At 45.5% G+C, this 12,516-nt stretch overlaps 2 protein-coding genes across 4 annotated transcripts in view; both read left to right on the top strand.

Annotated features, from left to right (window-relative positions):
• Positions 1-2,684, top strand: part of LOC129373792 (myosin phosphatase Rho-interacting protein-like) — a 43,587-nt gene extending 40,903 nt beyond the window's left edge. Inside the window, exons 20-23 of the mRNA XM_055051879.1 lie at positions 392-551; positions 1,055-1,156; positions 2,150-2,263; positions 2,337-2,684. Of these exons, the coding sequence (XP_054907854.1) occupies positions 392-551; positions 1,055-1,156; positions 2,150-2,263; positions 2,337-2,477 (517 nt within the window). The 3' untranslated portion in view covers positions 2,478-2,684. The remainder of the gene's footprint in view (positions 1-391; positions 552-1,054; positions 1,157-2,149; positions 2,264-2,336) is intronic.
• A 958-nt stretch (positions 2,685-3,642) lies between these two features.
• si:ch211-165g14.1 (uncharacterized) lies at positions 3,643-11,397 on the top strand. 3 transcript variants are annotated; one of them, XM_055051838.1, is made up of 7 exons: positions 3,643-3,760; positions 3,871-4,000; positions 5,119-7,019; positions 7,164-7,257; positions 7,366-7,415; positions 7,748-7,827; positions 8,810-11,397. In XM_055051838.1, the coding sequence occupies exons 3-6, from the start codon at positions 5,121-5,123 to the stop codon at positions 7,790-7,792; spliced, it is 2,088 nt and encodes a 695-aa protein (XP_054907813.1). In that variant the 5' UTR covers positions 3,643-3,760; positions 3,871-4,000; positions 5,119-5,120; the 3' UTR covers positions 7,793-7,827; positions 8,810-11,397. The 3 variants fall into 3 exon arrangements, with proteins under 3 accessions (XP_054907813.1, XP_054907814.1, XP_054907815.1); XM_055051839.1 differs by lacking the exon at positions 3,871-4,000; XM_055051840.1 differs by having other exon boundaries at positions 3,643-4,000; positions 7,751-7,827.
• Positions 11,398-12,516: the final 1,119 nt, after the last annotated feature.

Genomic DNA, 12,516 nt, shown 5'->3' with positions numbered 1-12,516 from the left:
TGTCTCTGTGTGTGTCTCTGTGTGTGTCTGTGTCTCTGTGTGTGTGTGTGTGTGTGTCTCTGTGTGTGTGTGTGTGTGTGTCTCTGTGTGTGTGTGTGTGTCTGTGTCTCTGTGTGTGTGTGTGTCTGTGTCTCTGTGTGTGTGTGTGTCTGTGTGTGTGTGTGTGTGTGTGTGTCTCTGTGTGTGTGTGTGTGTGTGTCTCTGTGTGTGTGTGTGTCTCTGTGTCTGTGTGTGTCTGTGTCTCTGTGTGTGTGTGTGTGTGTCTCTGTCTGTGTGTGTCTGTGTCTCTGTGTGTGTGTGTCTGTGTCTCTGTGTGTGTGTGTGTGTGTGTCTGTGTCTGTGTGTGTGTGTGTGTGTCTGTGTCTCTGTGTGTGTGTGTGTGTGTTTCCAGGGAGGAGCTGGCCTCCTTCCAGCGGGAGCTGGACGTTTTGTCCCAGCAGTTCTCCCTGAAGTGTCTGGAGATGGGACAGCTGGTCCAGGCCCTGGAGGCCGAGAGGAAGGCCTTGGGTCAGTGTCAGCAGGAGAACCGGGCCCTGCGGAGCCGCAACCAGGTGACGACCCGCTGCTTCCTGACAGCGTCTTCATGACGCCCGCTGAGGCCTGGAGGGAAAATGTTTTGGTGAAACGTGTTCAGGTCAGAACGGAGAAGCTGCACCTCGGATTGGTGGAGAAATAATTTACTGATGAAATGATGTCAGGATCAGATTAAGAGATTATTTTAAAATGATGAGAATAAAGTCATACGATAATAGTTATATTACCTGAATGTTTGCAATAATACAAGAAAAAAGTCATAATATTACGAGAATAAAGTAAAAATGTAATAATAAATTATTAATAATTGACTAATGTTGAGCATCTTGTGAATTTCTACTTCAGTATCAGTTTTACTAATGAGGGAATATTTTATATTTTATCATCAAATTATCAGCAGCAGAACCTGGAGATGATTTCACAATCAACATAACGAGATCTTAGTAACTCCATCAAAGCTCTGAATGTATTTTACATTCAGCTTATTCTGGAGGTTACGCATCATGACTCTGGTTTCCAGGAGCTGAGCCGCCGCCTGGCGGCAGAAATCACCAGGCTGCGCTCTGAGGCCGAGGCGGAGCCGCTGCCGCTCGGCCAGACCAGGGACCGCTATGAGGTGGAGGTGAGCCGGGGTCAGCCGGGGTCAGAGGGTGAGCCGGGGTCAGGGGGTGAGCCGGGGTCAGGGGGTCAGCCGGGGTCAGGGGGTGAGCCGGGGTCAGGGGGTGAGCCGGGGTCAGGGGGTGAGCCGGGGTCAGGAGGTCAGCCGGGGTCAGGGGGTGAGCCGGGGTCAGGGGTCAGCCAGGGTCAGGGGGTGAGCCGGGGTCAGCCGGGGTCAGGGGGTCAGCCGGGGTCAGGGGGTGAGCCGGGGTCAGCCGGGGTCAGAGGGTGAGCCGGGGTCAGGGGGTGAGCCGGGGTCAGGGGGTCAGCCGGGGTCAGGGGGTGAGCCGGGGTCAGGGGGTGAGCCGGGGTCAGGGGGTGAGCCGGGGTCAGGAGGTCAGCCGGGGTCAGGGGGTGAGCCGGGGTCAGGGGGTCAGCCAGGGTCAGGGGGTGAGCCGGGGTCAGCCGGGGTCAGGGGGTCAGCCGGGGTCAGGGGGTGAGCCGGGGTCAGCCGGGGTCAGGGGGTGAGCCGGGGTCAGCCGGGGTCAGGGGGTGAGCCGGGGTCAGGGGGTGAGCCGGGGTCAGGGGGTGAGCCGGGGTCAGGGGGTGAGCCGGGGTCAGGGGGTGAGCCGGGGTCAGCCGGGGTCAGATCCTGTTGTTATAAATTTGTTCAATTGTCTCCTGAAAAAAATAAAAACTAAAATCATTATTTTAATTTAGCAAATGTACAAAATAACTTTTTAGTTCTGAATCAATAAATAAAATCCATTTTCCATAAAAAACAAACACAAAATTTACACCTTTATTTACTTGATTTTAGTTTTATTTTTGTTTTCTTGGCCTGTGAAACGAAGTTTGGACGCTCCTGGTTTAGAGGAAAGAATGTCCATGTCTCAGAATGGCCTAGTCAAAGTCCAGAACTAAATCCAGTTGAAATTTTGTGGTAAGATTTAATGAAGTGCTGTTCAGAGACGTTGCCCATCCAATAAGGTAAAACTATATTTTCCTTTCCCTGTAGGATCAGCTGGATCTTCTTCCTGTCCAGATCGCGCTGCGAGTTCAGGAGGCCGAGGTCCAGAGTCTGAAACAGGAAGTGGCGTCTCTGAGGGACGAGCTGCAGGCGGCGGCGAAGGTCGGCGTCCCGCACACTACAGCGTTCCGGTTAAAAAAACTACGATCAGAAACGGATTTCTGTTTCAACGCAGGACAAGAGAAACGCAGCAAAGAAGAACCAGGATGTTCACACGGAGCTGAGCTTCAGCAGAGCCAGAGCCGAGCGAGAGGCGGAGGAGCTGAGGGAGAACCTGAGGCTGGCGCACCGGGCGCTGGGGGAGGCCTCGCTCTGACCCCCAGGATGACCCCCGGACGACCCCCCCCACCCCAGGACGACCCCCCCCTAGCTGTATTAACTCTAGCTGTGTCATATTTTATATGAGCAATACATTTCTTTACAGTATTTTTAAAATTCAACTCATTTTCTTTAATTTATTTTTATATTTTAAAACATTGTTTTTACTGAATACACCTTGCTCAATAAACACTCGGTAAACTTTTGTTTGTTCTAATTTAAAAATGTATTTTTGAGGCTCCAAGTTGCTGATTTTACTGTCATTAAAATATTTATATTTTCCCGAAAGAAACCAAAAAACATCTGTTTTCATTTTTATTAAATATGTCTTATTATAAATATAAAAATATTTCCCAATTTCAGTCCAAAAGGAAAAATCCAAAACAACAAAATCAATGACAGAAAAAGAAAAATAAGTTCCAGGTCAGTTGATGGCTGAACTTTGGAAATTCAACAATCAAATGACTGAAACTAAAAAATACATATTACTTTCTAATTTATTTAGTCAAAAGAAAACAGACATAGAGATTATGTTGCAATTTATTTGCAGTAAAATATATATTTTTTTGTAAGCAAACGATGTTCAAATTCATTCTCACACTGCAGATACTGCATTTTATTTCTACTGTGGATTTTAGGGAGTTTAGGGAATGGATGGATGGATGGATGGATGGATGGATGGATGGATGGATGGATGGATGGATGGATGGATGGATGGATGGATGGATGGATGGATGGATGGATGGATGGATGGATGGATGGATGGATGGATGGATGGATGGATGGATGGATGGATGGATGGCAGATGGATGGATGGATGGATGATGATGGATGGATGACGGATAGATAGATGATGGATGGATATCCTTTTTATTCTGATTTTATAAAAGATTAGAATGATTTCATCATTTTTCACAACATATCCATTTATTATCAAGATGATTTTATTAAATTAAAAGGACAATATTTCCTATTTTCCTCTATTTCTGATCTTTTAAAACCACTGCGGTTGTCAAATGTAGCAAAAAATAAGCTCTTTGTTAAATTGAATGCTATTACTGAATAATTTTAAAATAAATATTAGCAAATAATTAATATAATGTATGAAATATAATCCGTTCATAATGGTCCCTCGAAGTTTTATTTTGAAGGAGCGCGCTTCTCTTCCGGTGTGTCGCACATAAAACCGCGCGTTGACTCTGCTGGAATATGGTGTCCATGATGACAACTTGAAAATCCCAACTGCAGTGCGAGGCGACAGTAGCTGCTGGAACCAGTTCGGTGAGGATGCGAGCGGGTCCGGCCCGGTTCGGGAGCCACCTGGCGGGGTCGCGTCCAGCGGCCGCCGGGCTCGCCTGACCTGGGCGGCCGCCGCTTTTGTTTACATCCAGTCCAGGTGAAGATGGGCCCGGAGAGGCGCGCTGGCTAGCCCCGCTGCCCGAGCTGCTTCCAGGGACGGTGTCATCGGGAACCCGCTGTGTTCGGACCGGGTCGGTCCGTCCGAACCGCGCCGCCTGAGGGGTGAGCGGACCGCGAACCGGGACTGGCCGTTTTAACGCGGCTGGAGCCCCAAACGGGCCTCCGTGGAGAAAACTGTTTAAACATCATTATGAACCGGAAAACATGGAGCTTTCATTTAAAATAGAAAATAAAGTCAATAAAACATTAATGGTACTTTAAGTGACGTAGATCTAATTGAAGCTAAATTGTAAATGGTTTTATTTACTAAATACTTCATTGTCTTCAAAGAATAACTATAAAACCTTCAATAAATACTACAACTCTGCATATTAATTCAAGTTATTTAATTAAAAAGTGAAATACAGACTTTAGATATGTGATTATATTTTACTATGACAAAAATCCAGAAAGGAAGTTATTCAGAAATTTAGACTAATATCCTAATTACACTGTTTAATACAACAATCTTTTGATTGAGGCATTCGGCACAAGAGCTGCAGAGGTCAAGGTTCAACCACATAGGACCCAAAATGGAGAAAGTCGAGCAGAAAGCTGCTGGGTGTAAGTGACCTGAAGAAGCATCATAACCAGGTGACGGGTGGCGCTGTCTGGTTGAGGGTAGACTGGTTAGGGTTAGAAGCCAGTCTCCAGTGGCTACTACTGGAGACTGGCTGATCCAACTCTCAATATTATCGGGTTGGTGTCGCAGAGAAACAGTGTGATGTTGAACACCATTTCCTGCCGAGCAGGTTCCTGTACGTCCACAATGAGTCCGCCTCACTTCACTGCGAGACGTTCGCCTGGGTATGTGGGGCCTTCATCCTTTCTCCAAGGCAGAGTCCAGCCACCCTACGGAGGATGAGCATTTCAGCCGCTTGTGTCCAGGGTTTTGTTCTTTCGGTCATGATCTGATTCTGACTTGGTATGAGTGTTTTGGCACATTGAACACACTCAAGGAGGACTTGCTCTAAAATCAATGTGGCAGCACAAGTTGTTGCAAGCAAGTGAAGTGCAGAACCTCTGGAAGAATTTCATTTGGAAAGAAGAGAGCGATGTAGAAATGTTTTTCAGTTTTGCCACTCTGTCCTCATCCTTCATGTCCATTTACGGTGACACTAAATGGATTATCCAGTAAAACCAACTGTTGACCCCTTTAATGTTGTCCTCTTGTTTTGCAGTGATGGACGTGTCCTCTCAGGACCCCCCTCTCATGGCCATGGACCTATCGAAGAGCTACACTCCACTGACCCGCAGCCGCACCGAAGCCGCAGACCTGGCTAAAAAGCCTGAGTGGTACCACCGACGGCCGGCGAACTGCAGCACAGACGGTACCTCTGCATACAGATCCTCGTCCTCCTACAGCCCGCTGTCCCAGCAGGGCGTCCCTGTCCGCTGCAGAGACATGGAGCAGGGGCCAGAGTCTCTGGGCAGCTACATAAGCTCGACTGTGGCTCCGGGTCTGGATCTTTTTCACAGCAGAACGCATGGCAACCTGTGGCACGGTGGCTACTACGGAACCGACCAAAGCGGGGATCCGGTTCCCGAAAGCAGCGGCGCAGAGGAGAGCGACAGTGGCTCTGACGTTATCTTCCTGGTTTCGTCCGCGAAGGAGCCTTTGTTGTGTGGCTCTTTCATCCAGGACAGCGTGAGGCACATCGTGGAGCCCGTTTCCCCTGCCATGTCCTCGTTGGATGAAAGAAGAGGTTGCTATCTCCTACCTCAGCCCATGAGCTCACCGAGTGCCGACAGCTCGTACTCGGAGGACTCGTCGGACAGCTCCGTAGACATTCCAGTGCACCATGCCAGGCCCGTAGTCCTCCTTTCGGACCTCAACACCGTTTACGGACACACTGGTGAATCGGTCGTGGATGCATCAAGTGACGACAGCGACGTCATTGAAGTTTCTGTCACGAACCGTAAGAAGGAAAGGCAATGCTACAAGAAAAGTCCGCCTAAAATAAAGAGAGAGGGAGGAAAAGTGTCATCTAGAGAAGTGCGGCGCAGTTCCAGAGTACGAAAATCTGAGTCAGAAATGCCTCGGTTGACCTGCGCCGTGTCGCGGCACAGCTTGAGAAGACGTGTCAAAAACGACGCAGTGGGTATTTATAACGAGAGCAGTGACTCTGAGGACTTGATCGAGTATGCGCTGAAGTTTTCCAGCTCCGAAGAATCTGTCTCGCAGCCAAACCTTCCACTGAAAGCGAGCAGACATTCCAAGGAATCCAACGGGAACGCCCAACCTGACAGGAAGTCTCCTCCAAAGGAAGCTCAGTTCACAAAAGTAAGAAATTACAAACAAAAAAAGACTCTCAGTCTTCCTAAAACTAAAAAGGTTGAAAAAGCAAAACAGAAGCCGATCTGCAGCGTCTCCCCATCGGAGCAACAGACGGTTTCTGACAGTCAGGCCACAGCAGGGAAAAAACGGGTTGCAAGGCGACAAAGGAAAAGGCGCCCACAGACCGGACCTTCTGCACTGTTTTCTCCCAGAGAACCTGAAATCCTGCTCAAATATGCAAAATCTAAGGATAAAAAGGACAGAAAACCTGCCAGCTTCTGCCCGTTTGTCCACATGGAGCAGCAGCTGTGCAGGGTGGTCAACTACCAGGACGAAGACGGGACGATTCCCAGCAGCAAAGGGAGGAAGACCGTCTCCAAATCTGTGTCTGGGTTTGTCCCCTGCACGTCCTGCTTCCAGCTGGGTCGGCCCAGCTCAGACGGCAGCGGTCCGGACCAGCTGCTCTGCTGCCTGTGTGGATGGACGGCCAACACCATGGGCCTCGGCGACCTCCACGGCCCCTACTGGCCCGCCGTCGCTTCTCAAGACGGTCAGACGTGCAGAACCGATCAGAACGACGGCCTGCAGAAACTCTCCAACGGCCATTTGCCGAACTCCTCTGAGGACGACCGCAGTCCCGATACGACTTTACTTGGAAGCGAGAAAGCCTCTCCCACTAAGGTGCCTCTTTATCTAAGCGAGTGCTGGATCCACGAGGACTGCGGTATCTGGTCCGCCGGCGTCTTTCTCGTCCGGGGAAAGCTGTACGGCCTGGAGGAGGCCGTCCAGATCGCACAGGAAACGGTGAGTGACTTCCTGTTTGGTTTAGCTTTAGCTGTGGATGGACTCCACACAGAGCAGCAGAACGCCGAGGATCCATAAAACCTGAACAAGCTGCAGGAACCCAGAGAGACGGTCAGTTTCATGCTTGATCTGATTGGTTTGTAGATCTGCTCCACCTGTCAGCAGCCTGGTGCCATAATGGGATGTTTCCAGAAGGGCTGCCTGAGGAATTATCACTACCCATGTGCCATTCAGTCAGGTAAACTGTGTTCACAGGTTTGATTTATTGATTATTGAATCAAACCTTTATTGATTGGTTGTGGTGAACAGCTCTGCTCAGCGTTCCTCCATCTTGATTCTCTCTCAGGCGCCGTCCTCAACGAAGAAAACTTCTCCATGAGATGTCCAGAGCACAAGGTGAGCACCGGACAAGGAGCTTCCTTCCTTCCTTCCTTCCTTCCTTCCTTCCTTTCTTTCTTTTTCTTTCTTTCTTTCTTTCTTTCTTTCTTTCTCTCTCTCTCTCTGTCTCTCTCTCTCTCTCTCTCTCTCTCTCTCCCCCTTTGGTCCATTTAAAGGTTCTGCTTCATACAGAGGAAATTCCTCTGTTATGTAAAAACTGCCAGTAAGTTACTCAGCAAACAGATTTTAGTGAATACAGTAAATGAACTGATGACTTTCATCTGGTTCTGCTTTGAAAAATGTCTTAAAGTTCATTTCTGACATTTTTCTTCATCTTGTTTTAAATCAAGCAGAATAAAACGTTCCCTCCTGCAGCCAGACGAGACAAGAGATGACAGTGAAGACGTTTGGCGGCCATGGAGGCTTGGAGGTTTGTCCTCTTTCTGTGTTTATCTGTTCCACTGATAACTTACAGAAACACACAAGCTTCTTTATTTAGTTTTCCTCAAAGTCAGGCTGCTGACGGTTCAGCTTCTTACAGTTCATGATGTTCATGCAACTGCAGTTCCTTATGTTAGCACAAGGGGGCAGCATCAGCTCAGAACTGAGACGATGTCCTGCTGAGGAAACAAAGACGTTCAGGTAATCTATAATCTATAATCTGTAATCCTAACTTCTCTGGTTCTGACACGCTGGTCTTCATGGAGACCAAATCAACTAGCTTCGTTCATCACAACAAATGACACCTGAAGAGTCCAGTTCAGGGTTCATGAAGTTATCTATTTAGTCACCTGTTACTTTCTGACCAATCCCATTCATTCGCTCTCTGCTGAAAACGTGACGCTAAACTGTAATATTAGCCTTTCTAGTTTATTCTTGGGAAAACATGTAAATATTCTGTAGGATTTTGCTTCTCCAGTATGAAATTCCTGTAAACTCCAATGACCATATATGGAATTTGACCACGTATTTGCACTTTGACCTCTCCTAACTGTTAAGATCTTATTCTTTGTGCTGCAAGTCAAACCTTTTTCATAAAACCGTGTTTTGGCAAAAAATGATTTTATTCTCCAACAGTCCAATAAGACATGAGAAGATCCTGAACCAGGTGAACTTTCTACTGGACCAAACTGTGTTTTCTGTGTTGGAAATGACGACCGGTTCTGTCTGAGACCTTCTAATGTTTCTGCTTCAGATTTTTAGTATCATTTCCTTATTGTATTTTTTTAAGTCCTCTGATCTATGAGTTTGTCTATGTTCTTTAAGAAGTAACGGCGTCGTTTGCTGTTTTACTGTCAATAAACCGTCCAACAGGTTTTCCATCCGTTACTGTAATGGCCTAGTTCATACACCAGATGTTGTTAATCATCCTGGCGCTCCTCTGACTCGCCTGTTATTGTCTCCTGTCCCAGAATGCTCCACTGATCTCCTCAGGGCACGGCGGCGGCCATGACGGTGGGCGTGGCAGTGGCTTCGCCTCAAAGTGTTCTGAGGAACCGGAGCGGCGGAGGAACCCGCTTCGCCTGTCATGACTGAATCAGGGTCCACTTTATTTATTCCTGGATATTTTGACTTCTTTTCGGTTGTTTTGTTCGGTTCTTCCTGTCCGGTTTTTTGTTCGGTTCTTCTGTCCGGTTCTTCTGTTCGGTTCTTTTGTTCGGTTCTTCTGTTCGGTTCTTCTGTTCGGTTCTTCTGTTCGGTTCTTTTGTCCGGTTCTTTTGTTCGGTTCTTTTGTTCGGTTCTTTTGTTCGGTTCTTTTGTTCGGTTCTTTTGTTCGGTTCTTCTGTTCGGTTCTTTTGTTCGGTTTTTTTGTTCGGTTCTTCTGTTCGGTTCTTCTGTTCGGTTCTTTTGTCCGGTTCTTTTGTTCGGTTCTTTTGTCCGGTTCATTTGTCCGGTTCTTTTGTTCGGTTCTTTTGTTCGGTTCTTCTGTTCGGTTCTTCTGTTCGGTTCTTTTGTCCGGTTCTTTTGTTCGGTTCTTTTGTTCGGTTCTTTTGTCCGGTTCTTTTGTCCGGTTCTTTTGTTCGGTTCTTTTGTCCGGTTCATTTGTCCGGTTCTTTTGTTCGGTTCTTCTGTTCGGTTCTTCTGTCCGGTTCTTCTGTCCGGTTCTTCTGTCCGGTTCTTCTGTTCGGTTCTTCTGTCCGGTTCTTCTGTTCGGTTCTTTTGTTCGGTTCTTTTGTCCGGTTCTTTTGTCCGGTTCTTTTGTTCGGTTCTTTTGTCCGGTTCATTTGTCCGGTTCTTCTGGTTCCTTTCTGCTCTCCGTTTCTCTCCGGGGTGAACCGGCTGCGTTTGGACATCCTCACTTCAACTAGCTGCTAAAACAAGTTTATTATTTGAACATAGGTATTATATCAGAGTTTTATTGATCTCTCGGATAACAGGCCACTTTTCTACAAGTTTTTGTACGACTTTTTTAATCCTTCTAGTGGTTTGTGGTGTTGGTTTTCCTCCTTGATGCATGCACAGCTCATATTTGCTACAATGCACTTTATTACAGTTTCCTATCAGTTATTTAAATCTGACATAAAGCTGCACTACGCTACAGTTGAACTGTAAAACTACATAGTTAATGTCTAAACCTGGACTATCACCTCCGGCCTTTCGGCTGCCGTTCTTCATGAGGATTTTTATTTGTATCTTGTTGGATGATCTGAACGGATCTCATCGTGTTTATGGGTTGGATCCCTGCTGGGACACGGAGGCTCGTTTTCTTTTGTTCTGATCAGTTCATGTGGTTTAAATTAAGACTGAAAGTCTTTCTTACTCTCTGCTTCCAGGTTTTCTTAAAGTTTCTCCTTGTGTGTTTATATCTCCTTGTGAGACTTCTGAAGTTTTCTGTCTTTTTCTTTAGGATAGAAATGCACCACAAACCTTTGTGCAAAAGCAAAACAAGTCAAATGTCGGCTTTCCATCAAACTTTCCACAATAATGAAGAAAAAAATACAATTTACTGTTGGACTATTGAAGTCATCTGGCAGTTTTGTCTTTTTGTGTTGGTGTCTTTTTTAAAGGGCCGTTTCCGTCTCAACCTGCACAACCAAAGAGTTGATAATAAACTCTGAGGCTCTTTATATGTATATATTTGAAATGTTAAATTGATATGTGTGACTCTGATTTGCTCATTGCGACCCAAAAGAAAACAAGTCCTTGGTGTCCCTCAGGGGCCTCCGTACCTACGGGGCTCCATTCAAACCAGAAGATGTGATTTTATTTATAAACAGAAAAAGTTCCTGATTTAAAGGTGAGCTTGTTCAGGTTGGTGCATTTTGATTGTCTTATGATTTAAACTCCCTGTCACCTCTTGACTGAACAGAATCATTTTAGTCACTGATGGTTTTTTCATAATAATTTAGATTAATTCTGCAGGGTTGGAAATGAACAGTTTGTCAGTTAAATTGGAAACGGCGGCAGGTTTCATGAGGCTCCACTGCCAGGGAGGAAGATACTGACTGTTGATCACTAATCTATGGAACCCCGGCTCAGATAAAACAGTCCATTTAAATCCAAACTGCTCCTTTATGCCTCTTAAAAAGTTCAAACTTGATGATAATCTACCTTCACATTCTGGCACACATGAAAAGCTTTTCCATGAATAATCCTGATTCTGAAACATTCAACTTCCAAGGTGTTAATTTTGATATTTAAGTTGATGATGGCAGTTTTTAGGCTTTCTGAAATATCTGAACTGCCTCCCTGGAAAGCAGCTGCTGTTGTTGCCAAGCAGCAGCAGCAGGCCGGTCATTATGGTCCTGTTGGTTTTGGACCTTTGGTTTCCCGCCTCGCTCTGCAAACGGCACAAAATACAGTGAAAGCAGCTGGAAGCTGAACGGAGCTGCTGTGATTTGACTGGACCGTCCTGTTGGACCCGGTTGATCCTCGGCTGGTTCAGATTAGACTGGTTTAAATAAAGGGATGTTTAACAGAACCGCTTTAGTTGGATTCATGTCTGCACTTTCCCTTAATAAAGATGAACATTATTTAATAAAAATAAATAAGACATTCAGTTTCTTTGTCATAAAATGTTCAGATGTATGAATGATGATTTTCACTTTCTGTAAAGTTTGTTTTATGTCTGTTTCTCTGGCTAGCACTAGCCTAGCATGTTTAACTGCTTTGTCTTTACCCAGAATGCCCTGCGCTGTAGTCCACTTCCTGCTTTTGGAGCGGTCTCTGGTCCGCTTGGCGTTCGGATCGAACCAGAGTTCAGCTCTGGACCAGAGTTGGCTGCTTCCTTTGGTCAGGTTAGCGTCGCGGTTCCGGGCTTGGTGGGTCCAAACCCGACATGAAGATTTTACAACTGGAAAATTTTACTTCAGAAATACATCAACAGGTCTAATTCTGGCTGTGATTGGTTGATACAAAACAAAATAAGACAGAAAAAACATAAATAATCATCCTATCAAACTAATTTAGTGATGAAAACACTAAACTGGAAAATATTTAATATATCCAAAATAAAAGCAGCACAAAAAATGTAAATAAAATCAGAACTGAAACTAAATAAATATCTATTTTTGGGTTTCTAACTGAAATTATTCTTAAAACATTAAATTATCATTTTAATTTCAGGTGAAACTGCCTGATGTTTGGACTTCAGTCGCCTGGTTTTAGGATTTGTTCTGGGATTTGGTCAGGAAGTGACTGTTTTTGTTGGTTTCTTGATGTTTTGGGGATTTTTCAGGATTTATTGACAATATTTCTAAAGTCTTAATACAGCAGAAAATGTTTATATTTTATGAAAAGTAATTATAAAACATTTAAATTCCAGTCTCTAGTCTGGGTTCAGGTTGTTCTGATCAGCTGATCTGTGTCATTGGTCCTGGTATCTGATCTTCATTTTAATCTCCAGTCATTCCCTTTGGGGTCAAAGGTCAGGACATCCCTGGTGGCCAAAAAAGCTTTTGGTGCCAAATCCTGCTGAAAAATAAAATCAGCATCTCCCAGATCTTAATGCGCCTATTCAGATCATAGTTTTTCCTTCCACTGAACTTTCTGTAAATCTGCTACACCAGGAGTTTTTGAGTGTAGTTTAGTTCGAGTCGATTTGAATAATAAATATTTTTCTCCATAACTTTTATTCATGTTTTGATTTGACTTTGAGAAAACTGAATAAAAACAGCAA

Source organism: Poeciliopsis prolifica, unplaced genomic scaffold, assembly GCF_027474105.1.
Source record: "Poeciliopsis prolifica strain line A6 unplaced genomic scaffold, Auburn_PproV2 SCAFFOLD034, whole genome shotgun sequence".
NCBI lineage: Eukaryota > Metazoa > Chordata > Actinopteri > Cyprinodontiformes > Poeciliidae > Poeciliopsis > Poeciliopsis prolifica.
Note: the sequence above shows the minus strand (reverse complement) of the source record. Positions and strands in the feature narration are given on the sequence as shown.